Source organism: Amblyomma mixtum, chromosome 6 (assembly GCF_055824585.1).
Source record: "Amblyomma mixtum isolate Tamu chromosome 6, ASM5582458v1, whole genome shotgun sequence".
Taxonomy (NCBI): domain Eukaryota; kingdom Metazoa; phylum Arthropoda; class Arachnida; order Ixodida; family Ixodidae; genus Amblyomma; species Amblyomma mixtum.
This window is the reverse complement of record NC_143017.1, coordinates 43,576,416-43,604,268: the sequence shown is the minus strand read 5'-3', so window position 1 is coordinate 43,604,268 and position 27,853 is coordinate 43,576,416. Positions and strand designations below refer to the sequence as shown.

Here is a 27,853-nt window from a genome sequence, read left to right as displayed (position 1 = left end):
CTGCTTCCTTTTCCTCACGTCATGCCATTTGCCGGCACAAAAGAGAGGTAATGTTAAGGTCGGTATGGGCATACTGCAGCAAGAGGCTTACCCCTTGTAATTATTTTTGGTGCACTAGAAATAGATGCCTCGCTAACGAAAAAGCCGTCCTGTCTGGGGATGAAGGCTCGGAGTAACTGAGTGAGCACGGAGGAGCCTCCCACCAGCTGCAGCCAATGGAAAGAGAGATGAAGAACAAGGAGATGAAGGTTAGCGGGTGTTGTTGTTGTTTGAAAAGATGGCACATACCCGATTCTTGGCCGATCCCCCAGTGTGGGTATGTGCCATCCTGTCAAAGGCTACAACAACAACAACAACAAACCCACACTAGGGGATCGGCCAAGAATCGGGAAGCAAAGGTTGCTATTCACCTGTACATACTAAAGGCAAAAAAAAAGAGTTCACGAGAGAGCAACACCCGGGTACTCTGCCACAAGGAGGGCAGGGTATGAAAAGAGATGAGTGTTTAGATTAAAAAAAAGAGAAAGAAAAAAGGAAGAAGTAATTCAAAATGTAATAAATCATAAAAAAAATAAAATATAACCTTTATCAAGGCAGTCGATGAGATTCCAGCAAGGATTTTTTAACAGTCGCACAAGCAGACCTGTGGCTGAACACAAGCGTGGTGGCGCTAAATCATAGCAAGCATGGGCTGCTCAAACTAAGGCCAAGGTGCTGTAAGGGCAACTCCAGCAGTCATTTCAAAGAGGTGAAACGACGAAAATGGAGCCAAAAATGATCGATAGATAGCAGGTGATCGAGAAACCATTAAGCCTGAGGACATCATCTTCATCGAGAAACGCAGTTGCGTACACATGAAAACGACAGTAAAAAGAGACGAAGGATGAAATCGTTGCAGGATAGCGGAATACCCCATCATATGGTGCTTTCTGCCAATGCCTTCGTCAGCTTCCAAAAAGCTGCAGTTGGCATATTTTCGCAGGATTTGGCATGGAGCTACTCTGTCATCATGCCAGATTATATTCCTATATTCTTTGCGGAATTTTTGGCTCTTGGAATGGCCCTGCACAGAATTCCATGTCACGTGTCACGCTTTATCATCCTCGCTGATTGTTTGTCGGTTTTAGTCTTCCTAGAAACTTCACAAAAAGATTTATTGAGCCGTTTCCGTGACCACGTTCGAGTGTAGTGAACTCTTTTTGTACCAGGGCATGATGCATACCAAAAGAAATGATTTTCGAAACCCCGCTCGGCTATAAGTATAAGAAGGCTACATGACCAAGTGACTTGTGACCATATGCACGTGACCATAGCCACGTGACTTGTGACCATAGCACAGTGCATAATTTTTCTCCCCATGCATGTTGCATATCAAACGAAACTGTTTCCGAAACCCTGCGCGGCTACTAGTATGACGGGCTCACATGACAGAGGCACTAAAGATTATGGTCACGTGACCACGGTCAACCGAACAGCAATCTTTTTACGACCGGACTTCATGCATAGCAAAGGATATGCTTCTCAAATGCATCTTAGGCTATCTCTACAATGAGGGCCCTTGCCGCTGCAGTGGCTCAGCGGTTATGGTGCTCGGCTGCTGACCCAAAAGACGCGGGTTCGATCCCGGCCGAGGCGGCTAGAATTTCTTTGGAGGAGAAATTCTAGAGGCCCGTGTACTGTGCGATGTCAGTGCACGTTGAAGAACCCCAGGTGGTCGAAATTTCCGGAGCCCTCCACTACGGCGTCTCTCATAGCCTTAGTCGCTTTGGGACGTTAAACCCCATAAACTAAACTAAACTAAACAATGAGGGCCCATGACCTAATCCTTAGTGATTATGGTCACACGACTTGGTTTGAGCACACATCCTTTTTTTTCTAACCACGCACGATATGTATCAAATGACACGCTTTTTAATGTTCTCTTTTGCTAATTACGACGAGCTGATGTGATGAAATCACTAGTGATCCTGGTCATGTGGCCATGCTCGACATTTGACTCTCTCTCTCTCTCTCTGTATCCAGGCAGGTTACTTATCAAACGAGTTTGTTTTGGAAGCTCTGTTCGGCTGCCACTTCGGTAAACTCAGACGGCCATGTCACGTGTCAGCGCTCGAGCATAGCCCACTGTTTTTACACTCACCCACCGCCGCCCTCGAGCCACTTCCGCCCACCTTCATTCTGCAGATAAAGTCTATTGAGTGTTTGAAGCTTTGACTGAGGGTAAAAATATTCATTAGAGTAAAACCACCGAACTAATCATTTTCAACTGTTTTCGCCTAATTATGACCTCAGATCCCAGGTCAGTTTACATAGATTGCGGAAGCGGAGCTCGGATCCGGTCTTAGAACCAAGCGCCTGCGACATCAGTTAGAGCTGTGGAGTTGGACCAAATGTGTTGAGTGGACAAGCACAAATCAGAAAAAATAATTGGTTACATATTTGTGATCTAGAATCATTTAACACCCCTTTCAAACTACTGGCATTAAAAAGTGATTTAGCGCAGCGCATTTGGGTGAAAGTACAGCGCCTTTTTCGTCAAAAAAAAATATTCTCGTTCACGTTATTTTACAGTAGCGGGCAGCGGCTCTTATTCCATCCAATTTGAGTGAGGTCGATTCGTATTTTTTCCACTAGCTGCCGGCCTTGGATGGCCTGTGTAGGTCTTGCGATCTCGTGACTTCGTTGCATGCAGCTGCTCGCCTTTTTTTAAGCGAGAAAGTTAAGTGCTTCGTTCCTTTTTGTCGTCCTGCTACGATCTCGACGGCTACGTGTGACCGCCCATTTTTCGCTACATTGGGCACAATTGCAGTCGTAGGTTTTGCCGCTGCTGCCTTCAAAAAGAAGATGCGCTACGCACGCGAAGAGCTGATGTTCCGTTGGAAACTGTCAAAGCGCAAACTGATCCGCGGGCCTAAGACTGCGACAGTAGGGTACTACTATCACTTTGGTATGCCGCTGTCATCGGGTGCATGTAAAAACCAGAAACATGACTTCTGCCGCCTGCGTGGGAGGTTTCAGATGCGACTTTCTTTTCATTTGATTTGCGGAAAATGGATCTTAATACAGGAATGTCTCGCCGTAGTATTTGCGATCAATTTGCGAGCGCTTTAACCGGACACTCGCCTAGATGATCAGTCAATACGTCTTCTACGATCGCCACGACTGGGATCAATTCCTCCCCTTCGTGACGTCCGCATACAACTCATCCGTGTAAGGGACGATCGACTGGTTATTCTCCCTTTTTTTTTGCTGTACGGTCATGAGCCAACATTGCCGATTGATGCGGCCCTAGGGGCAGTCCGTGGGGATACGATGGGTCCGACAAATGAGGAGACAGCGCGCCGATGGAGTAACGCGAGAGACCTGGTGCTAGAGCAAGAACGAAGAGCACAAGAGGCAAATAAGCTGCGGTACGATCAAACACACTGCACGCACCACTGACCGCTGGTCATATCTCGTCTATGTACGTATGCCTACATCCAAGCGAGGCCGCACGTCAAAATTTCTACACCCCTACCATGGTCCCTTCCACCTCGTGAGACAAACCGCGTAAAATGATTGGGAAGTAGAGAATCGCCGGGGGCGTCGCGACGTCGTCAACATTAATCGGACCAAGCCCGATATTGACCGCGACGACAGCACAGCCACAAACTCCGAAGAGCGCGCTATGCACCACCGGTGCAGAGGATGCAAAGGAACTATACCCAGAAGCAAGCACAGGTGAGCTGCCATCTAATGATGGTGTCGATGACGAATTCTTCGATGCAACGGACATGGTCCCATGCGACAACGCTAAAACTGCCAGTGAAAGGACCTGTCGCCGTGACGACTTTGTCTACTATTAATCGACTTGCGTGTGTGTGCAGATTTGTGTGTGAAGTGCCATACGTTCATGTGTGAAGTGCCATACGTTCATGTGTGAAGTGCCTTACGTGCGTGTGTGAGTGCATAAAAAATTCGCGAGAAATAACCGCGGGAGCAGGAACCCCAACGACATTTCGTGACATCATGCTAACTGGAACCACCACATTGTGTGCGCGTGCGTGCACGCGTTTGTGCTCCGCGATGGAACAGTTGACTTCGGCCTCACTCCCTACCCCCTGAAGTGCGCAGCATAGAGGAAGAAAAAGTTTTTTTTTGTCCTCCGTTGCGCACAGCGAACTTGCGAGCGCAGCGGCTGATCGTGAGTGAGACTGCGCCACTGCACGCTGTGGAACTTAGCAAAGGAAATGAAATTGCAAAGACTACCGCCATATGTAAAGTATATTGCAACGTTGTGTATTACCTTATCCCTGCAATTAGCGTTATTTTTGTGTCAAGAACCTGTGAGTGAGGACAGTGACAAATTATTTGTACCGGGGAGAGAACGTAGTGCAGTAGCGCCACCTGTACTCTTGATGAAGAAATAAAGAACGTGAACAGCCTGCGATGAGGTCCAACAGGGAAGCCACGGTCACCTTTCACTCCCATGGTGCAATCTGGCGGGTATAAAAGGGCAGTTGAGAGCGACAGGAGGCAGTAGTGTAGGCTGTGTAGCAGTAGTCCCCCGAGCTACAAGAAAGTGTCGGCCCTGCCCCTCTCTTCCCTAGCTCGCCGCGGGCTGTCGATGTCAGTGTTGCGGTACTGGTAACCACCGGAAGCTCTCACTGATCCGATGGTTCCCGGCCGAGGCAGTGTGGTTACGCCACGCTCGGACCCGAGGACTTAGCGTTGCGGCACTGATTGCATACCAGAGCCCTTGTTACTTCCACGACCTCCGATCACTCCCTCTAATCGTTCGCGGCAGCGTCACGCTTCACCAGTTGTTCGTCCCTCCTCTGTCGGACACTCAAGTAGTAGTTCCGCTCTTAACAAGAGAAACCCCTGGTCTATTCCCTGGTCTACATAACCAACCCGTCGCAGTCAGGGATGCTCAAGTTACTCTCGACAGTTGTGTAGCTTTCGCTACAAAAAAAAAAAGAAACGTTAGACGACAGTGGGTTCATGGTGGAAAAAAACAGCGCAAACAAGGACAGAGGACACAGAACAAGAGGGGAGACACTACAAGCGCTGTTTTTTGGCTCGCAATTAAGGTTTATTAGAAAAACAGAACAAAATATATACAGTAACCACCCACGACTGCGTACGTCATAACCTCGGGGAAACAGATTACTTGCATGGCGTGAAAGAGATATCTAAACAGGAGCGGCGCGCGCCTGCACCCGGTTATTCAAATATCTAATTTCCAAATCTGACAAGGCCACTGAAGGTTCGCTGACGCTGTTTTTCCGCCATGAATTCACACGAAATAGCCCAAATGTCTGCTCTGCTACAGGACAGTGGGGATAGGAGTATTGCGAAAGCATTGACGCCTCTTCGCCGCCTCTAATTGGGCCTCTTCGCCTCTAGTTGCTCCTCTTTGCCTCTGTGTCGACTGTGACGTCGCGTCTGACAATCGAATCACATTATTCAACTTAAACCACAGTTAACGCACCTTACTCTAAATTAATTAGCATTTAATTCACACTTAATTCACTTAAATCACAATTTTCACACAGTCAATTTAATTCACGCCTAATTTAGTTCAGAATTCATTCATTTAGTTCACACTTCATTCACAATTAATTCACCTCAATTCACTCTAATGCACCTTAATTCATTGTTATTTACTGCTGCAGTTTCTATAATTTGTTATTGTTGATTAGATTTAGATTAACTTTAAAGTCCCCACCATTTTACCTCGGTTTTCATTTCGGTCATTCAAATTTCGCGCCGCGCGTTGGCTCTGCCCACTTTTCCTGCACGTAAACCAATCACGTGGTACACCACATGGTGTGTCACGTGGCACCGCACTTTCGGCGATTCAAATTTTGCGCCACTCCCGGCCCGACAACGGCCACTTTTGGACACTTTTTTGGCTCAATTAATTAACTAATGATCCGATCGGCACCAAAAGTTTTGCGCCGCATCCTCACATCATCCTCCTTCCACTATAACCACTTTTGAGACGATATCTATTTATAGTTTCCCACAATCGCTGCGCACACGGTTTATATTACAGAAAGCCACCAACGTAGCCCAGTAATGCTTTCGCATTAAAAAAAAAAAAGGCTAATTTCTCAGCGGAGAAACGAAACGTTGAGATGGCGCCACGGGCACTATTGCTGTGAAGTTTTTCGGCTTCGGTTCGCCGTCGCCGCAGACGATGGCAAGTACGCCACCACCACCACCACCACCTAAAGATAGTATAAAGCAAAAGTGACCATCAAATGGAACCTTTGTGCGAAATCTGAGCCCGAAACACCGTGGCCCGAATAAATGTGCTGTTAGGCCGAGTGATTTTTTTTTCTATTTTCTCTGATTGACGCAACAGTCAGTAGAGTATAAAATGCGATTGTTGTCGGGTGCCGTTTCAAAATTGGCACACATATATTTACTCATCCTATACTCATGTACTCAAGACAAGCCATCGCATAGTCTGCAGCTCTCCAACCAAACACAGTGGGAGGCCGCGCTGCTCAGCTCGGACCCGGGGGTTCAACTTCGAGTCACAGAGCGAGCCGAAGACGTCGCCGAACCACATCGTCGGTCGGCCACTTGACGACCGGCCTAGAAGAGAAGCCCACCGCGGGGAGGGGAACATCACCCCAATCCGCGCCCAAGACCACTTCTTTAATAAAGTTTACCTCCTCCTCCTCATGCACGCATCAGTATACACAAATACACTTCACGAAGCCATAACGCATTCCATTTTTGTTCATTTCGAACCAACGAGCCTTCGTAGCATGTTCTGCGCATGCAAGTTTTGTGTTGGAGGTTCTCGTACGACTACCCCCACACCAGCTTTTCTGCGACACGATTCCCCTTAACGCTGTGGCGTATTAGAGCGCGCGGGTACGTGCACCCAAGGAGGTTATATATGTATAACCTCCTTGCGTGCACCGCAAGAAAAAGCACAGCGTTGGCGACGCTAGCGCAACGGGTCTACACTGAGTTGATTGAAAGGCTCCATACGTGTTGTGTTTAGCCATGGAGGAAGAAGAAGTTTTTTTACCTCCATGTGTTTAGCAATGTGCTGTCGTCTGCTACAGTGTCGTCCCAACAAGATGCAGATGACTCTTCTGTTTGAAACTTGCTTCCAGGAGGCATTGTTATTCTCCCCATGCAGCTCACAGCTCAACAGGCCAGGATTGTCGTGTAAAGAGGCGAGAGAACGACGAAAACACGAAATGCCAAGTGAAAGGCAAAAACCGAAACTGAAAAACCGTGCTAGTGTTCCATTTGATGCACTGCCAAACAGTGGCTTCAAGGACAAGCCCGCTTACTTTTTATCTAAAAAACATTTCTTTTGTATGCTTCTAGCATAGCTCCTGGCTGGTAACTCATGTGTATAGTGTACCATGTGGTAACTTCACTTCCAAGCGCTCGACGCGCCGACCATCCCTCTAGCGGAGATCAGTGCTATCAAGTTCTAAAGCCGAAGCCGAAGCCACCCATAGCCGCGCCGTTTTTTGACACAAGTTTTGACTTGAGTTGCAGCACGTGCTTCGCTCGCTGTTGCGTTTGTTTGAACCACAATCTAGGTCGTGGTTTGAACGCCTTTGCCAGCTCTCCGTTTCCTGTTGCGCAGTGGAGGCGCTGACATGTCATGCGAATTCGCCGCAGAGATTTCGCGGGGCTTCTTTGATTTCGTCAAAGACGTGGGGACCATGTGCGCCATGGACATGGAGGACTCAGCATGTACGGATGTCAACTGCGCATTTGCCGACAACGCCGAGGAATGGGGCGGTAAGTAGGTGTTGATGCGTTCTATGCACTGCGTGGTCGAGTTCATGACCGTATTGACGGTTGCTCTTAAGCCGGGGAATTCTGCTCGGAGGAAACTGCATGTAGCATAGTTACTTCCTGGCGGAAGAGTAACCGCCACTTGTTTTGATAGCAGGATACACAGCGCTGTTGTGTCCCCTTCTTGTTCTGTGCCGTCTTTGCGCTGTAATAATGAATGTAGGTAACCAACTCGCCCAAAATGTTGTATTGATACAGAGTATGCTGCAGCCGATTTAATTCACTACGCTGTCATAGCTACCTGTGCGGCACTGCGTTTTTTGGCGGTGGTTTGGTGTGCCAGAGGGCATTTTGGCTCTGTGTGTACAGTCATGAAATTTATGAGCGTGAACACGGCCGCGCGTGGCAAATAGCCTCCAGCCCTACTTGTGGCGATACGCGACGGCTGCTTTCCGCAACGTGGTGGAAAGGGTTACGCCGCGTTGCCAGCTTCCGGCAAGCCGAAGGACAGACCTCCCTTTGCAGTTTGTTTACGAAAGCGGCCGCCGCGTATCGCCACGAGTAGGGCTCGAGGCTATCTTCCACGCGCTGCCGTGTTCACGCTCATAAATTTCATGACTGTACATGAAAGGTGGCGATGCGGTGCATTGTGAGCTAAAGCCCTTTGATGTTTTTCCAAGTAGGAAGCTACAGTGTTCTATAGGAGGTATTCGCTGAGGCGGCGCTACCAGACGGCGCGAGCGTCGTCGCGGCAAGCGCGCCATGTTTGCGGTCGTTTCAGGCCAGCTCGCGCAGTGTCACGGTGCGCCGGGAGGTGCCCGGCCTGAACCGTTAGTGATCCGTAACATATTTGTATGTTGTTGAATACGTCAGCGACCACTTTTCTTTGTGGAGCGCGTATTGTGCATGAAGTTTGCAGCAGAATTCTTCTGCGCCGTGATATAACTGAGCTGCCTCAACTCGGCAGCAAAACTGGCTGGCTGCGCTGCACGCAAGAATGTACACGACTTGCAGCTTTTAATATCAGTTGATAACTGTCAGCTACTCATGCAGGGCACATCGTGGATAAACAGCACGATTAATTACCGAAATTCCAAAACTGCCGCCGCAGAAATTAATAATTCAAACGCCTGTAGTCCGCGAACTGCTGATGCTTCTCAGACGGTCGTTCAGCAGAAAGGCAAAGCGTCATAGCTGCCTTATTTACACGACAGAACGGTCAAACAAATACTGTCATGCGCTCGCAGCACGAACGGCAGACACAGCGAGAATGTTGCAGTTTTGACTGTAGCTACTTAGCGCTGCTTCGTATGCACAAGACGTCTAGCGCTTTCGCAGCAACCCAGTGTGCAGCCATTCCGCTAGATTCAGTAGTAACACGTCATTTTCAGCAGATGGAGATGACAAATTAAGCTACAGCTAAGTGAACAGACCCTTCGAATTACTCACCTCTTCAAAAACGGCACTTCGGCCGTCGGCACCCTCAGCACGGCTCTTGGACTCACCCGCTGGTCAAGTAATTGCACCCTCTCATAGGTTTATATCCTTTAATTCCTTGTCATGCCAACAAACTTAAGCCGTGCACTATGTGTTCCTCGATAAAAGTGAATTCAACGCGCGGCAGCAGTCCTGTATGTCTCACACTGCGCCGGCGCCTCCGCTTTCTTACGGGCCGACCTTTTCACAAAGTGGAACCTTTTGAGCGTGGCCGCTCTTTTCTGCTTCGCGCAGTTCCCGGAACACCCGCTCAGTAACGCGGTGTTACGGGCCGGAGAGTAATTATCTATGGCGAGACGCGAAATACACTCACATTTCACACATCACCGGCTATTTAACGCTGCGGCTGGCTGCGGCGGCCGCGCGCGCGACCACCAACATGGCGAATGCCGCGCCGGCCGCTAGCGCCCCTTGCGGATGACGTCATGTGAATACCTCCTATATAAGCTTGATCGTATTTAATATTTTCAACAATTACCAGGCAAACAGAGTGAGACTAGTTTCATGGATTCTTCTCAAGGTACGTATGATCCTAACGGAGGCTGGAGTAACATGTTGAAAGATCTGCAAGACCTGACTCATTAATGTCTTGATGTATTTGGTGACGGTCATTTCTACTACTGATGGTTCATCGCTCGAAGACCCTCTGTCAGCTAAGCTTCATGCAAGCTACATGTTACTTTCAGAAACGTTCAAGTAATAAGGATCTGTTTTCGTGGAGGTCATACAATTCTGTAATGACCTCTTTTAATGTAGTGAACAGCGAATTCGTTTCACGCAAGATTGATATCTCGCGGTGTCACGATCTGCGTTAATGGTTATCTTTAGAGCTGAGAGTGCTTCCTTCTCTTGGCCCCAAAGCTTTGTTGGTGACATCTTCTACTGCAGTACCTGCGCAGGGGAGCTCCTTCAAGATTAACTGCGGCGTTTCTGTCGCCATCTGTACCACATACGGTGCCTGTCGTGAACACAAATCCTTTCCCTCACCAGCTAGACAATAGGAGTGCTGACAGGACGGAGGTGGGGGAATAAATGTCTTTGAAGATATGCCCTGGAAGGTCACATGAGCCAGATGAGACATCATGTGGGTGCTCAGAATATTTAAGCGCTCACTAACCGGCCAGTGTGATTCGAATAATAATTGCCAACCGACGCCCGTGTGGCTATCCTCTGAGCTCCACGTGGAGCAGATGAAATTTTGAACTCGTCCGTAGGATCACCTTGGCACCTAATGTGAAGTTGAAATAAAGTTACCCTCCTTCTGTGTATGTCCTCCTTCGCAGCCGGTAAAATTATTCGCGGGAACTCTCAAATTGGTAGTAAGATGGTGCACAAGACACGCGTTAATGGGGAGCCTCTGATTATTCATCATCAGGCGGCGAAAGGTGGAAGGCACTTCAAAACCGTGATAGTGCGCTTTTTGAGAATTCTTCGCCACAATAAAAAGCTAACCATCCGACAGAGTTTTTATTTTGTGCCAGTTTATGTGAAGTCACGTTTATCACAAACTGTTTTTAGTGACAAAACCAGTGTTCCAGACTTCCCACCTCTCGTTCCGGATCGATTTTACAGGAGTAAAAGAAAGAGATACGCCCATCACAAAGCCGGCGGAATTCGCCTGTCGCCAGCATCAACGGCCCAAATTTCACCACCCACTGATCTGTGAAGGTGAGCGCCGAACGCCATCAATCTTTGGCCCGACTGTGTTACCTGGAGCAGAACACAACACACACTGGGCAATGATCATTACATTATAAAAATCACTGTAACCTACAAACCACCCCGTCACGCAAATACAGCACACAAACTCATTAACTGGGATGCCCTTCGTGCTGCACGCACCGCCCTCCCAGACACTCCCATCGCAGAGCTCGAAGCATGGGTGCAATCATTCAAGCATGACGTTCAGCACAACACGCGATACATTGAAATTACAACAGAAACCCTTACCCTCGACGCACGCCTAACTTCTGGGAGGCTTATCACAGCATCCTAGAACGCTGGAAAGGCAACAAACACAACAGAACGCTTAAGAAGCGGCTGGCCGCGCTGCAGACAACAATCCAACACCCTGAGGAGCTGTGCCGATCCAACTGGGGACAGATATGTCACACCGCCGCCGAAAACCTGTCCAGCAAACGCGCATGGCAACTCCTCGGACACCTCATTGACCCCACACGCACCAAATCAGCAACACAACACCACGTGACACGCCTCGTACACGAACATATTGACGATCCCGACACCCTCCTAGACACACTTTTAACCATGTACACCTCTCCAGGAAACCTCAGACATCCACCCACTACACAGGACAAGCCAATCCCACACTTGACACCGTCATCACGGAGACGGAAGTCAGAGAGGCCGTCCTGATTCTCCGCGCCAACTCCGCACCTGGTGCAGACCAAATCACAAACTCCATTCCCCATAATCTGGATGACCAATCGAACACCCAGATTACGAAATTCTTCAAACAGTGCTAAGGGAGGGTAACCCCCCCCCCCTCCGGTCCTGCCGCCACGCGAAGTTAATATTAATACCCAACCCAACAAACCACTTACACTCCAAAGCCTTCACCCGTTTTCACTAACCTCATGCCTCGGGAAGCTATTTGGGCATGTTGTGTTAGCGAGACTCACAAGTCACATGGCGGACAATCTATACCCGCATAACATGGTGGGATTTCGCCCCCATCTATCCGCGCAGGACGCCATGCTTCAACTTTCACACGACATTTTCGGCCCGCTTCTTCCAGGTCACACCAAGGCACTGTTAGCTTTGAATCTCTCCAAAGCTTTTGGTCGCATTAATATCAGGCGATCACGACTGCCCTATCCCCATTGAATATTGAGTGCGCACGTACACCTACATTCAAGCATTCCTCACTGACCGCACAGCTGAGATACACTTCGGCTCTCTGTCATCCCCCTCTTACACGCTTCAGAGTATCGGTACCCCTCGAGACTCCGTCCTTTCCCCTTTCCTGTTTAACATTACCCTCGTCCCCCACGCCTGAAATTTGGCAACTGTTCCCCACCTGAATCACACTCTTTATGCCGACGATATCACCCTGTGGACCACTGACGGCAGTGACGGCGGCATCGAGAGCACCTTACAGGAAGCAGCCACCCTCAACCAAAATTACGCACGGACCATCGGAATGTCTTGCTCCCCAGAGAAGTCCGAACTGCTCCTCATCAGGCCTAAGAACCTCCGCTCCCCCATTGCCATTAAACTGAATGGTGACCCGGTACCTGAGGTCGAGACCCTCCGTGTATTGGGCCTGCACATCCAGATTGATGGTACAAAACACCACCACTCTCAAGAAACTCAAGCAGGTTGTAGGCGCGATATTGCACCTCATCCGCAGGGTTTCGGGACATCATAGAGGCATGAAGGAGCGTGACCTATGTCCCCTCATTCATGCCTTTCTCCTCAGCCGTGTGCTGTTCACTACCCCCTACCTACAACTATTCAAACACGACATAAACGCTTTGGATGCTTTGATTCGCAAGGCATTCAAGGTAGCCCTTCATGTTCCCCTCAACGCGTCCACAGACAGGTTACTAGGCCCAGGCCTCCACAACACGATCGGGGAACTGGTGGAGACCCACCGATAGGCGCAATACATCAGGCTCACGCAAACCTCCACAGGCTGGTATATCCTGGACTCCCTCGGAATCAGAAAACCGGCCAACGACGCAACCCTCCTCGCCTTCCCATGACCCCTTCACCGGGACCTTCTCCTCAGGCCGCTCCCGAGGAATATGCGCCCGTTCCACCATGAGCAGCGCTGCAGAGTCCCTGCGAAGGCACTTACTCCATCGAGCGTACGGCTCCAAGCCGGTTGCAGTAAGGGTGGACGCTGCCGCACGGGTGATGAAGCGACAGCAGCTGTGGTGGACTCTTCTTTATCCAACCTCCCACTACCTCTTCCTCCAAACACCTCCCCAGAGGCCGCAGAGGAAGTCGCCATTGCAGTTGATATCACCCGCACGGAAGTCTGGTACATTTTAACTGACTCTAAAACAGCGATTCTAAATTTTGCTCGAGGCCGAGTCCGTGTCCCTGCTTTTGGCATATTGGAGAAGCCCGATGCACCCCCATCCCGCCAAGTAGAGCTGATAGGGGTGTCTGCGGACTCCGGGAATCCCGGGAACGAGGCCGGCAACCTTTTAGCCCGAGGTTCTTTAAACCGGGCTCAGGTGGCCTAGGATCCAGGATTCACGAAGGAGCGAATGCACTCATTCAGCGAGCTGACGAAGGAATACACAGCCTCACGTCAGCTCTATCCCCCGTTCCACCCCTCCCTAGGTAACAAACACGCAACACTTTGGCGCAGACTACAGACACACACTCTCCCCTCCCCCCTTAACCTAGCTCACTATCATCCCTCATTCCCCACTCCGGCATGCTCCCTATGCCCAGCACCCTTCGCCTCTTCCCTTCACATCCTTTCCCTCTACCCGGCGCACCCTACCCCGCGGGACCTAGAGAACCTCAAGACCTGGGAGGAGTGGGAGACCCTGTTGCGCTCGGAGGACCCGGCCATGCAGACCATCGCCACCGGCCGGGCTGCCAGTGTTATAGACCTTAGGAACATAAACGCTTGAGTGCAGAGGGGTCGTGCGGGGACCCTTGGGCCTGCCCCGAATTCCTCTTGTAGTAAAGATTTTATTGCGAAACCAATACTACGCTAGGTTTTGAGCCTTCAGCGTGGTCCCGGCGGTAGTCCCGGCGGTAGGTACGTTTGACCTTTCGACGGCCTCCAGTTTAATGACGCGTGGAGGCGCTCGCGTCTGTGACGTCATACCGAGGTGAAATCTGAGCTACCAAGTCGGTTCGTCGGCACGGTTCCAGCGGTAGCCACTAAGCGCCGCAGATCCCAGGCAGTAAGAGATAGAGAGAGAAACTTTATTTCAACAGGAATTCGGGGCACGTCCCAGGTTTCTCGCACGACCCCACAGCACTCAAGTGTTTATGTTCCTAAGGTCCATAACACTGGCAGCCCGGCCGGTGGCGATGGTCTGCACGGCCGGTTCCTCCGGGCGCAGCAGGGTCTCCCAGTCCTCCCAGGTCTTGAGGTTCTCTAGGTCCCGCGGGGGAGGGTCCGCCGGGCAGAGAGAAAGTCAGTGGAGGGAAGAGGCGAAGGGTTCTGGGTATAGGGCGTATGCCGGAGTGTGAAAGAAGGGATGATAGTGGGCTAGGTTAAGAGGTGAGGGGAGACTGTGTGTCTGTAGTCTGCGCCAGAGTGTTGCGTGTTTGTTATCTAGGGAGGGGTGGGGCGGGGGTTAGAGCTGGTGGGAGGTTCTGTATGCCTGGGTCAGCTCACTGAATAAGTGCATGCGCGCCTTCCTGAATCCCCGATCTGAGGCCCCCTGAGCCCGGTTTAGAAAACCTCGGGCTAAAATGTTGGCAGGCTCGTTTCCGGGATTACCGGAGTGCGCAGGCACCCATATCAGCTCAACTTGGCGGGGCGGGGTGCGTCAGGCGAGTCCAGAATGTCAAAATCAGGGACATGGACTCGGCCTCGACCAAAATTTAGAATCGCAGTTTTAGAGTCACCTAAAATATACCGGCCTTCCGTGCGAGTGATAGCAAGTGCAATGGCGGCTTCCTCTGCAGCCTCTGGGGACGTGTCTGGAGGGAGAGGTAGTGTGAGGAGGATGGATGAAGAGGTGTCCACCACAGCTGCTGTCGCTTCATCAACCGTGCAGGTGGTGGTGGTGGTGGTGAAAACATTTATTCAGAACAGGAGGTGTTTGGATCGGCCCGTAAGGGACCGATCCTTACAAACACTAGGTGGAGGTCCCTAGTTTGGGACCCCAGTGGCGGTAGCCGCCGCCCGGGCGCGCCCGACTAAGGCTTGTTGGGCCTGTAAGTCGTGGCAGCCGAGCAGGGTTGCCTCCCAGTCCTCCCGGGTTGGGTTGGGGATAGGGGGAATAGCCGGGTTGGAGGGGCAGGCCCACACCATGTGATAGGTGTCCGTAGACACCGCACCACAGTGCGGGCAGTTGCCGCTAAACGAGGGGTCAAAATGTTTTAGTGCTGCCGGGCACAGCAATGTATTCGTGAAGAGGCGGAGAAGAAGCCGCCCATCCGCCTTCTTGAGGCCTTTACATGGGCTAGGGTAAAGGCGATGGCTATCTTGAAAGTAGGTTGCGATATTTTTGAACGTATAAACCGGATTAAAATCGGGTTCCTGATCAAGTGGGGAGGAGAAAACAGCCCGGTGAGAGAGCGCGCGGGCGGATGCGTCTGCTGCCTCGTTTCCTGCCAACCCCTGATGAGCAGGGGCCCATATGAGGTGACGGTGTTCGGGGTCCGTATCCCGTATGCAATTTTGGTATATTCGGTTCCCCGCGTGCCGAGTAGGTAAGGACCATGCTCTCTATCTTGAATGCGGATGTAGGATTGACGATCCATTAAAAATTGGCATATGTATCTGAATGTGTTGAGGCCACAGTCGGTCTGACTTAGGTTAGTGAGTATGATCTCGTGTGTTACATTGTCAAATGCCCCTTTGAGATCCAAGGCGAGTACTACCCGGTCATTATGGGGGCATTCGAGGGGGTCAAGGACTTCCCGATTAAGTTGCAGGAGGACATCCTGTGCGGATCTGTGTGGGCGGAATCCGAACATGGTGCTCGCAAATACATGATTGTGTTCAAGATATGCAGATAACCGATCCCGCACCATCGTCTCCATGAGTTTGCCCACATAAGAGGTGAGAGAGATGGGACGGAGGTTATCTGTGTCAACTGGTTTGCCTGTTTTAGAGATGAAAGTGACCAGAGCGGTTTTCCAGTCAATTGGAAGGGGGGTGTCCCCGCGCCAAATTGCATTGATGTAGGCGAGGAGGGACTGGTATGCCAAGTCAGGCAGGTTCGTCAAAAGCTTGACGGTGACCTTATCCCGTCCTGGCGCAGTGCCCCGTTTCATTTTTGCCAGAGCCGCCCGCAGATCATGGAGCTGGAAAGGTTGATCCAGCTCCGTGTTCTCTCTGCCTGCATAAGAGTACGCAGATCCACGGGGGTCTTGGGCTGTACACAGATACTGGTCCCGAAGTTTCTGTGCCAGTTGAGTCGTGTTGCCAGGAAAAGCGTGCATAGCTCGCTGCAAATGTTTTTGTGTTTCGGTTCGTGTTTGGGTTGGGTCGATTAGGGCTCGAAAGATACGCCACGTGTTTCGGCTGGACATTTGTCGCGCGGCCGTGTTGCATCTATCTACCCAGTTGGAGTCGGCGAGTTGGGCCGCGTACTCTGCCGCTTTCTGGGTAAGCTCGGCAATTCGAGCTTTAAGCTTTCTATTGTGTTTCTGGCGTCGCCAACGGCGGACGAGGCTGCGACGGGCTTACCAGAGGTGTAGAACGTGGTTATCCACGTCCGTGACCGCCTCTGAGAGCTGGATGTGTGTTTCGTGCGAGGAAAGGTGTGCCAGCAGCTGTTGGGACCATGCTGTGTAGCCTTGCGCGGAAATGGGTGTATTATCAAGTGAGTTAAAATTTTGCCTGAAATTCGTCCAATCTGGGATATGGGCTTGTGTTCTGGGACGCTTGAGGGGGCGTGTGCGTAGTGTAGTGTTAATGATGCAGTGGTCGCTACCGAGGGTGTCCTCGGTGTTGAGCCAGTCTGCGTGTTGTATGTTGCGAGTGAAGGTTAAGTCCGGGCACGTATCCCGTGTCACGGAGTTTCCTAGCCGTGTTGGGTGGACGGGGTCCGTGTGGAGGGTGAGGCCCAACGTGGACGCAAGCTCCGCCAGCCTACGTCCGCGCGACTCCTCCTTGCGATACCCCCACAGCTTACTGGGAGCATTAAAGTCGCCCACAATCAGCAGGGGATCGCGGCCCGCTACTCTTAGCGCGCGGCTAAAGAGGTCCGCAAAAGTCACTCGCTTGAGTTTGGGAGCGCAGTACACGTTGAGTATATGCAACGGCGGGTCCCTGCGGCGGAGTGGTAGGATAGTCACCATTACATAGGAATACTCGAGCTTGAGGTCGAGATCCACTAGGTTGGCTGTGTAGTCTTTGTGAACGAGGACAAGACGCGGAGTCCTGTTGGAACGACGTGTAATTTGAAATTGTGGCGCCCAGGCCTGGCTCTTGGAGGGCAACCACGGCAGGTAAGGACCCGAAAGTTTCAAGGTAGAGGCGGAAATTGGCCCACTTAGTGCGGTCCTTAAAGCCTCTACAGTTCCACTGTGTTATTGATGTTGACATGGCCGAATTGGAGATGGCGGAACTCCTTTGATTAAGGTGTCTCGCCATGATTTAAAATTCTTGGGGGGGAGGAGGAGGGATTGGCTGCCTCAGAGCCAGCTACTTGCGCCATCAAGGGGGTGATGATGGAAGGAGCGGGGCAGCTGTCCTCATTGTCCGAATCAATAATCAGACGGTTGAATTTTGAAGGACGGGATACGTCCCTAATGGGCCCCGTCCGACGGAGGAGGCGGGGGTTGTCCAAGATGTGTTTTGATACTACCGCGGGGACGGCAGATTTGACCTTGGTCAAGATTTGGTCCATGGCGGTCTCGATCATAGATCGTAATTTAGAGGTTAAGCGCTCCTCCATCGCGGAGATGGCTGTCACGAGGGCAGGCGAGATCTCCGCGTCGCTCTCCATTGCGTCCGAGTTCTGCGGGCTCGGAGCGGCGGACGCCAATTTTGATTCTAAATTTTGAATTTTGTTGAGCAAAAGCTCCTTCTGTGCCCGGAGCACGTCGATCTGTTTTTTGTATTCCGCGTCGAGTGCGGAGAGGGTAACTGGGGAGGCGGGGGAATGGGAGGAGGAGGAGGCGATCTCAGCCCAGCTGCTCATCTGTTGTTTGCCGTGTTGAGACGCTGATGCCCGGGCGCCGGCAGCGCCATTTGTCTTGAGCGCAGGGGGGGTGGTGGTGAAAACATTTATTAAGAAAGGACATGAGGTATGCTTGGATCAGCCCGTAAGGGACCGATCCTTACAAACACTAGGTGGAGGTCCCTAGTATGGGACCCCAGTGGCGGTGGCCGCCGCCCGGGCGCGCCCGACTAAGGCTTGTTGGGCCTGTAAGTCGTGGCAGCCGAGCAGGGTCGCCTCCCAGTCCTCCCGGGTTGGGTTGGGGATGGGGGGAATAGCCGGGTTGGAGGGGCAGGCCCACACCATGTGATAGGTGTCAGAAGACACCGCACTACAGTGCGGGCAGCTGCCGTTACAGGAAGGGTCAAAATGCTTTAGTGCTGCCGGGCACAGTAATGTATTGGTGAGAAGGCGGAGAAGGAGCCGCTCATCCGCCTTCTTGAGGCCTTTACATGGGCTTGGGTAAAGGCGATGACTGTTTAGATAGTAGGCTGTAATTTCTTTGAATGTATACACCGGATTAAAATCGGGTTCCTGATCGGGTGGGGAGGAGAAAACAGCCCGGTGAGAGAGCGCGCGGGCGGCTGCGTCTGCTGCCTCGTTTCCTGCCAACCCCTGATGAGCAGGGGCCCATATAATGTAACGGTGTGCGGGGTCCGTATCCAGTATGCAATTTTGGTATATTCGATAGGCTAGGAAGGGAGTGCAGCCTTGTTCGACGTTCCGACAGGCCCCTCGCGAGTCGGTGATTATGTATTTTGAATCGGAATGTGAGGCCGCGAGAGCAATCGCGACCTCTTCTGCTTGTGTTGCACTTCTGGCTCTGAAGGTGAGGCCGTTAACTGTGTTGCTGTTGTGCAGGAGCGTTGCAGGAACTTGTCTGTATCTCTTATGAGAAAAAGAAAAAAAGAATATTATTCATCACTGGTGAAACAGGCGCATGGAAATACAAAAAAAATTTGGGATATAGTGAACGACGCAATCGGCTTGCGATCCAGTACAGCAACACTCCCTGAGACAGTTGACGAAGACACAGCAGAATCATTTAATACCTATTTTACCTCCATTGGGCCTACGGTTGCCGCGCAGGTTCATGCTGACGCACCTACGGCGAAGATGCCGGAACGTGTTAACAACAGTTTTGCTTTGCCTGACATAGACACAGAAGAAATAATCACTGCAGTCGGCAGCCTTTCAGCCGGCAAGGCGGCAGGACCTGATGCAATACCCGTTAGACTGATAAAAAACAACATTGATATACTAGCGATCCATCTACTACACATCTTTAACCATTCATTGGCAAATGGAATATATCCTGACGAGCTGAAGGTTGCAAGGGTTGTACCTATTTATAAAGGCGGTGAGCGATCTGATCCGCGAAACTACAGACCAATATCGGTATTAAATGCAATTAATACAGTTTTTGAAAAGGTTCTTTGTAAACGTATACAAAATTTTCTAAATAAATATAACATTATATGTCATAATCAGCATGGCTTCAGGCCCCAAAGGTCAACAACAACCGCAGTTCTTGTTCTTTCACAACTTATAAATTCTGCACTGCATAATAACAAGCTGGCCATAGTAGTATACTTAGACATATCAAAAGCTTTCGATACGGTTGATCACACAATACTACAACAGAAATTGGAAACCTACGGTTTAAGAGGGAAGATTTGTGATCTAATTAGAAGCTATTTTACAGGACGGAAACAATATGTTGTCGTGAACAATTTAGCCTCACTACCACAAAGCATTAATCTAGGTGTGCCTCAGGGCTCCGTGCTTGGGCCGCTATTCTTTTCCCTGTATATTAATGACCTTCCATCAATGCTGAAATATTCGAAAGCTGTAATATATGCCGATGACACTGCATTACTTTTTACAGGGGAAAATTTAGAGGCACTTAAATGTATAATTAATGAAGAGCTTAGTGAAGTTTCGCAGTGGTTTAAAAGTAATCGGCTAACCCTTAACACTGAGAAAATAAAGTACACCGTGTTTCACTCGCGCAGGAAGAACATGAACTACGAACATATATCTCTAACAATCGACAACACGACTCTGCTGAGGGTGCCTCAATACAAGTATCTTGGTGTCCTGTTCGCGTCTGATATGCACTGGAAAGAACAAATTAATAATATTTGCTCCAAATTAGCCTATGGTTGTCATATTTTACTAAAGGCCAGGGACTGCTTTGATCTTCCAATTCTACGCATTCTGTATTTCGCCTTTGTGCACAGTCAATTATCTTATTGCCTGGAAGCATGGGGTGGTACATATAAAACATACCTAGATCCTGTTTCTCGCCTTCAAAAACGAGCTATTCGTATGATAACTTATTCAAATAATACATACCCCAGCAGGCCACTCTTTCAGCAGCTTCGTATCTTACCCCTATCAATGGCATATAAACTGAAGATAGCAGAAATAGTAAACAATGTAATAAAATCTAACAACCCCCTGCCCCTTAGTTTATTTAGATTACCAATGAAACAAACAAGAGCTGCAACCAACAATCTATTTAATTTACCACCTTGTTACAATATGTACGGCCGGAGACTCCTAGAATACAACGGAGCCCATCTGTGGAATGAAATCCCTAATGAATTTAAAGAAAAAAATAACTTTTCGGCATCTTTAAAACACTATTTAATTTCCATGGAAATGTAGGAATGAATTCAATTGTGTGTGTTAATCTTGAAGTTTTTTTTTTATTTTACACGTTCTGCAGTAATATTGTACTTGTTTTGTATTTGGACCCCTCACTAGCCGTAAAGGCTATGGGTCCAAACAACAGTTTGTGTACTGTTTCTGAGAATAAATAAAGAAAAAATTCAAAAAAAAAACTACCGCGGCCGTGTACCATCCCCCGTGGTGAGGACCGGAGGCGTCCACGTAGTATACACCTGTTTTGTTGCCATAATGTCGGGCTAGCGCTTCCGCTCGTGCCAGGCGCCGACCATTATGGTCTTCGTGTGACATGTTTGCTGGAAGAGGCCGCACGTGGAGGGCACGTCTCCACAGTTCTGGGATGCGAAACCTGTCTTCCATTGGAGGGGTGTGTTGGATATGGAGTCGAGCAAGAAGGCGGCGACCCGACTCTGTTAGCGACAAGCGCGTGTACTGGTTTGTAAGGTGCGCCTCCCGGAGCTCCCGGAAAGTATTCACCACCCCAAGAGCCATAAGCCGGCTGTTTGAAGTAGTGATGGGGAGGTCAAGGGCACGCTTAATAATTTTGCGAAGGATGACCTCAAGCGCATCCTCCTCTTGTTTCCGCAGGTGGAGGTATGGAGTCGAATATAGAATTCGACTGGTTACAAAGGCGTTTGCCAGCCGCAAGGCATCCTTACTTCGTAACCCCCCGCGTTTGTTGGAAACCCGGCGGACCATACGGCCCACCTGGTCCCCCACCTTTCGGAGTTTGGCCAATGTAGTGTCTGGCCGTCTGTGTTTGTGGATGTAGAGTCTTAGTACCCGTATCTCGTCACTTTCGCGTATGGGACCACTCTCAAGAGAAAGAGAGATTTTAGTTGCGCACTTCTGTGAGGGGCGGAGGTGCACAACTTCCGATTTTTGAGGGGAACATTGAAGACCGCAGCGGCGGGCGTAGCGGTCTACTATCGTCGCCGCTGTTTGCAGGCTGGTTTCAATGTCTCCTGTGCTGCCCTGCGTGGCCCATATAGTTATGTCATCGGCGTACAGGGCGTGCTGCACGCCGGCGACACCATCCAGTTGTGCCGGCAGGTGCATCATAGCCAGATTGAAGAGGAGCGGGGAAAGTACCGCCCCTTGGGGGGTTCCCCGCGTGCCGAGTAGGTAAGGACCATGCTCTCTATCTTGAATGCGGATGTAGGATTGACGATCCATTAAAAATTGGCATATGTATCTGAATGTGTTGAGGCCACAGTCGGTCTGACTTAGGTTAGTGAGTATGATCTCGTGTGTTACATTGTCAAATGCCCCTTTGAGATCCAAGGCGAGTACTACCCGGTCATTATGGGGGCATTCGAGGGGGTCAAGGACTTCCCGATTAAGTTGCAGGAGGACATCCTGTGCGGATCTGTGTGGGCGGAATCCGAACATGGTGCTCGCAAATACATGTTTGTGTTCAAGATATGCAGATAACCGATCCCGCACCATCGTCTCCATGAGTTTGCCCACACAAGAGGTGAGAGAGATGGGACGGAGGTTATCTGTGTCAACTGGTTTGCCTGTTTTAGAGATGAAAGTGACCAGAGCCGTTTTCCAGTCAATTGGAAGGGGGGTGTCCCCGCGCCAAATTGCATTGATGTAGGCGAGGAGGGACTGGTATGCCAAGTCAGGCAGGTTCGTCAAAAGCTTGACGGTGACCTTATCCCTCCTTGGCGCAGTGCCCCGTTTCATTTTGGCGAGGGCCGCCCGCAGATCATGGAGCTGAAAAGGTTGATCCAGCTCCGTGTTCTCCTTGCCGGCATAAGAGTACGCAGATCCACGGGCGTCTTGGGCTGTACACAGATACTGGTCCCGAAGTTTCTGTGCCAGTTGAGTTGTGTTGCCAGGGAAAGCATGCATGGCTCGCTGCAAATGTTTTTGTGTTTCTGTTCGTGTTTGGGTTGGGTCGATTAGGGCTCGAAAGAGACGCCACGTGTTGCGGCTGGACATTTGTCGCGCGGCCGTGTTACATCTATCCACCCAGTTGGAGTCGGCGAGTTGGGCCGCGTACTCTGCCGCTTTCTGGGTAAGCTCGGCAATTCGAGCTTTAAGCTTTCTGTTATGTTTCTGGCGCCGCCAACGGCGGACGAGGCTGCGACGGGCTTCCCAGAGGTGTAGAAGGTGGTTATCTACGTCCGTGACCGCCTCTGAGAGCTGGATCTGAGTTTCATGCGAGCAAAGGTGTGTCAGCAGCTGTTGGGACCATGCGTGGTATCCTTGCTCCGAAATGGGTGTATTATCAAGTGTGTGAAAATTTTGCCTGAATTTCGTCCAATCTGGGATACGGGCTTGTGTTCTGGGACGCTTGAGGGGTCGTGTGCGTAGTGTAGTGTTAAGGATGCAGTGGTCGCTACCGAGGGTCTCCTCGGTGTTGAGCCAGTCTGCGTGTCGTATGTTGCGAGTGAACGTTAAGTCCGGACACGTATCCCGTGTCACAGAATTCCCTAGCCGTGTTGGGTGGACGGGGTCCGTGTGGAGGGTGAGGCCCAACGTGGACGCAAGTTCCGCCAACTTACTTCCGCGCGACTCCTCCTTGCGATACCCCCACAGCTGACTGGGAGCGTTAAAGTCGCTCACAATCAGCAGAGGATCGCGACCCGCAACTCTTAGCGCACGGCTAAAGAGGTCCGAAAAAGTCACTCGCTTAAGTTTGGGAGAGCAGTACACGTTGAGTATATGCAACGGCGGGTCCTTGCGGCGGAGTGGTAGGATAGTCACCATTACATAAGAATACTCGAGCTGGAGATCGAGATCTACTAAGTTGGCTGTGTAGGCTTTGTGAACGAGATGACAAGACGCGGGATCCTGTTGGAACGTCGTGTAATTTGAAAGTGTGGCGCCCAGGCCTGGCTCCTGGAGGGCAACCACGGCTGGTAGGGACTCGAAGGTTTCAAGGTAGAGGCGGAAATTGGCCCGCTTAGTGCGGTCTTTAAAGCCTCTACAGTTCCATTGTGTTATTGAAGTGGACACGGCCGAATTGGTGATGGCGGAACTCCTTTGATTAAGGTGTCTCGCCATGATTTAAAATTTTTGGGCCCCGTCCGACGGAGGAGGCGGGGGTTGTCCAAGATGTGTTTTGAGACCAGTGCGGGGATGGCAGATTTGACCTTGGTTAAGATCTGGTCCATGGCGGTCTCGATCATAGATCGTAATTTAGAGGTTGAGCGTTCCTCCATCGCGGAGATGGCTGTCACGAGGACAGGCGAGATTTCCGCGTCGCTCTCCATTGCGTCCGAGTTCGGTGGGCTCGGAACGGCGGACGCCAATTTTGATTCTAAATTTTGAATTTTGGTGAGCAAAAGCTCATTCTGTGCCCGGAGCACGTCTATCTGTTTTTTGTATTCCGCATCTAGTGTGGAGGCGGTAACTGGGGGGGAGGAGGGATGGGAGGAGGAGGAGGCGATCTCAGCCCAGCTGCTCACCTGTTGTTTGCCGTGTTGAGGCGCTGATGCCCGGGCGCCGGTAGTGCCATTTGTCTTGAGGGCCGGGAAGTGGCCAGTGTCCCTGCCGCTGGGCGGTGGAGGCGGCGTCTTCTTCCCGGGCGCTGACTTAACCGATGATTGCAAAGCCGACGACACTTTGTCGTCGGTGCCGAGAGCACCACGCGGCGTTCCGGCACTGGCACCTGAATTTGGGTGACTTGGAGGCTTGCCAGGTCGCTGGTTTCCTCGGAGCACTGTGCGTTTGGCCTTGGGGCCGGGCACCTTGGGCTGCCGGAATTTTTCGGTGCAGTCTCGGGAGTTGGTAGCGTGGGCTTGTCCACAGACTGCACATGTTGGAGTGCATTGATGAGGTGTCTTGACCCCGTCGACGGTTTTCACCATTTGGCCACAGAGGCCGCACTTTTCGTCCGGGCAGGGGCATGTGTCCGCACGGTGGCCCACAGTGCCGCACAGCACGCAGGCCGGGATGGTTTTTTTGTAGGGCCGCACAAGGGTCACCTCTGAATTATAGTGAACTGTGAGGTGGTGCAAGCCACTCACCGCCTAGAACAGCCAAACTCATAAGTGGCCTGGCAACCCTGACTGTCTCCGCGCGTTCCCTCTCGAAGTGCCGAGTCGGGGAGAGAGCCTTCAGCCGCGAGCGGAGACGCTGCCGTCTGTATTTGAAGCCTTTTGTTTGTAACTGTTCGACGTAGAATAAATGCATCCGTGCTCACATATGGCGCAGTCGACGTCCCGAACCTCGGTGTAGCCGCCCATTCGAAGCCGCAAGCCACTTCACCGAAAGCCAGAGTCAACGTGTGTCGAGCACCAGCAGCCAAAGCCCAACGCCCGTCTCACCGCCGCCGCCGCCGCCATGCCGCTCATAAACTGGGAGGAAGCCACCGCCTCGGACCTCGCTGGTTTTACAGTGGACTTCTTGCGAGATGAACTATCGCAACGCAATTTGGACAATACTGGTTCCAAGGACGAACTTATTTCTCGCATCCTTGCTGACACTGCCGCAAAACGAGTCCTGCTACCGGAAACAACTGGATCAGTCACCGAGACGCAGCCCGCTCCAACTCAAGGTGACCAGTTTTTCCAGCCTATGCCAGTGTTCAGCGCCGACCCCGTACAGAATATGCAGATTTTGACCGCCTACCTTCAAAATCAACTAGCTTTGTCACTGTCACAAGCCTCTACGAGAGCAGTGCACGTAACAACTTTGCCGGACTTGTCATCAACGCTTCCGACGTTCAGTGGCGACGGAGGGTTATCCGTAACCCGATGGATAGACGATCTCGAGCGCACCCAACAGCTTGCCTCTTGGGAACCCGCTACCCTGCTAGCCATCGCCCTCTCAAAACTTCGTGGCCCAGCCGCTGACTGGAAGGAAATCACTGGCCACCAGCTAAAAACTTGGTCAGAGTGGAAGGAAGCGCTTATAGCGCAGTTCGGCGAGCGACTGTCGCTTATACAGTGGCAGGAACTTGTCGGTGCGCGTGAGCAAAGCCCCGGTGAGAGCCTGGTTACCTATACTCTCGCCAAGCTCAAGATAATTGGAAGGTGCCCACTTTCATTGACTGACAAAGAGCGCATCGAATATTTAATTCAGGGCATCCGTGATGAGCAAGTGGCTACAGCGATCGTCGTTCAACGCCCGAAGACTGTCCAGGATTTCGTCAGCATCGCTTCAGAAGTTGATCGTGCCATGGACCACTCTCGCATGACTAGACTGACAAAGCCATCCGCGCCAATTTCAAGTCGACAGCCGCGTCCTGTCACCTCCAGTGCTACAGCCACGACCGAGAGCACTGCAGACATCCGCCAGCCTTCCCAACCTATAAATAGCACCTACCAGCAACCAAACCGTGCAAGGCTGCCGCCCTCAAGAATATCCAACCTGCCACCTGCTGACCAAGAACATCGGTACGAGGCAATCTCTTCCAAGTATGGTGCACCTGCCTACAGACGAGGGCAAGACCTAAGCGAAGCAGTATGTTATAGCTGCAAGGAAAAGGGCCATCTGGCTAGCAACTGCACTGAGAAAGGACAGCCCTCCCGAGACAAGACGCAAACAATCCCTAAAACGCCAACAGCTTGTGTTGGCCGCACTGAGGACCCTTTGCTTGGATCCATGCTCAGGTGTGCGGTTATCACTGCTCACGTCAAGGGCCTTGGAGAGATCAATGCCTTCCCAGACAGTGGTTCCAACGTCACTATCCTCCCACAGTGCCGCACAGCACGCAGGCCGGGATGGTTTTTTTGTAGGGCCGCACAAGGGTCACCTCTGAATTATAGTGAACATATCGCGGCACCACTTTGCCCACAAAGGTGAGCGCCGCGACGTCTGATTTTCCAAGCTTGCGGATATCGGCAAGCTCTCCAGCACGCCACTGGATCTTGTTTTGGAGCGACTCACTGGTCTCGTGCTTGGCCACGGTGATGACGCCGCGGCACACGTCGCCAGTGAGTTTCAGCTGCCCGTACATGGAGAGCGAGCCCTTCGATGTTGTAAGTTCGAATTCCCGCAGAAGCTTGTCCGCGACGTGCGGCTCCCGGGTGCCTGCGACGATCAGGTTTTGCTCCCATGTGGGGAGCAGGCTGAGGGATGCTGCGGCCTTGGCGCCCAGGTAGGCCGCGAACGCTGCTCCCAGCTCGCCATGTTGATACACATCCCTGAGAGCGACGGCCGCCCGGGGCTTCAGGATGATGACTATGTCTTCGGCATGAAGCCGCGGAAGCGGCTTTGGCTTCCAGGAGGGCCCGGTCTTAGATTGGGGCCGGCCATGAAGCGCTGCAGCGCGCGTAGCAGCGTTCTGCCGTGTTGACCGTCCTGCCACATCGGCGTCCGTTTTAGCGTTCCGCTTGCGGGACCGGCGTTCGACGCGCTTGAAAAGCTTCATGTTTTCGATCGGCGCAGAATCCGGGTTGTCAGGCGTTGGAGTTGCCGGAACCTCGGACCAGGCCATGGTGTCCGGGTCATAGCCACGTTGTACAGCATTATCTGAAGCCATCTTGGTGCGGGTGGGCGACTCACTCACGGCCGGGCGCCGGCGTAGGCGTCAGGCCTAGCACCGTTGCCACGATACGCGTGAGGATCGGCCCTAAAAGGTCTAAATGTAGGCTCACCTGGGTGCGAGTGGTATCCCCAGGTGGCTGTCAGGTTCACAATGACAGACGCAGCTGTATTGAAGGGGTTCCGGGCGAAATTTCGTGGCTCCAGCCAAAAGTTGGCGGAGACGATGCACTGCACGTCCTCTCGCTTCGCGCGCTCACAGCGCCCCCCAGCGCAGGGAAGTGGCCAGCGTCCCTGCCGCTGGGCGGTGGCGGTGGGGGCGTAGTCTTGTTCCCGGGCGGTGACTTCACCGAGGATGATGATGATGACGTTTTGTTGTCGATGCCGTCAGGCCCACGCGGCGTTCCGCCACCGGCACCTGAATTGGGATGACTGGGCTGCCGGCCAGGTCGCTGTTTTCCAGGGAACTCGGAGCGCCTAGCCTTGCGGCCGGGCACCTTGAGCTGCCTGAATTTCCCCGTGCATTCCCGGGAGTTGGTGGCGTGGGCTTGCCCACAGACTGCACAGGACGGAGTGCACTCATGCGGTGTCTCCACCCCGTCGACGGTCGACACCGC

General features: G+C 51.7%; 1 protein-coding gene across 1 annotated transcript; it reads right to left on the bottom strand.

Annotated features, from left to right (window-relative positions):
* Positions 1-440: 440 nt before the first annotated feature.
* Positions 441-27,247, bottom strand: LOC149338859 (uncharacterized). The gene is made up of 3 exons (XM_089550820.1): positions 26,506-27,247; positions 23,839-24,733; positions 441-466 (listed from the first exon to the last, which is right to left on the bottom strand). Exons 1-3 carry the CDS (start codon positions 27,232-27,234, stop codon positions 441-443), a joined length of 1,650 nt encoding a protein of 549 aa, XP_089406946.1. The 5' UTR covers positions 27,235-27,247.
* Between the last annotated feature and the right edge of the window lie 606 nt (positions 27,248-27,853).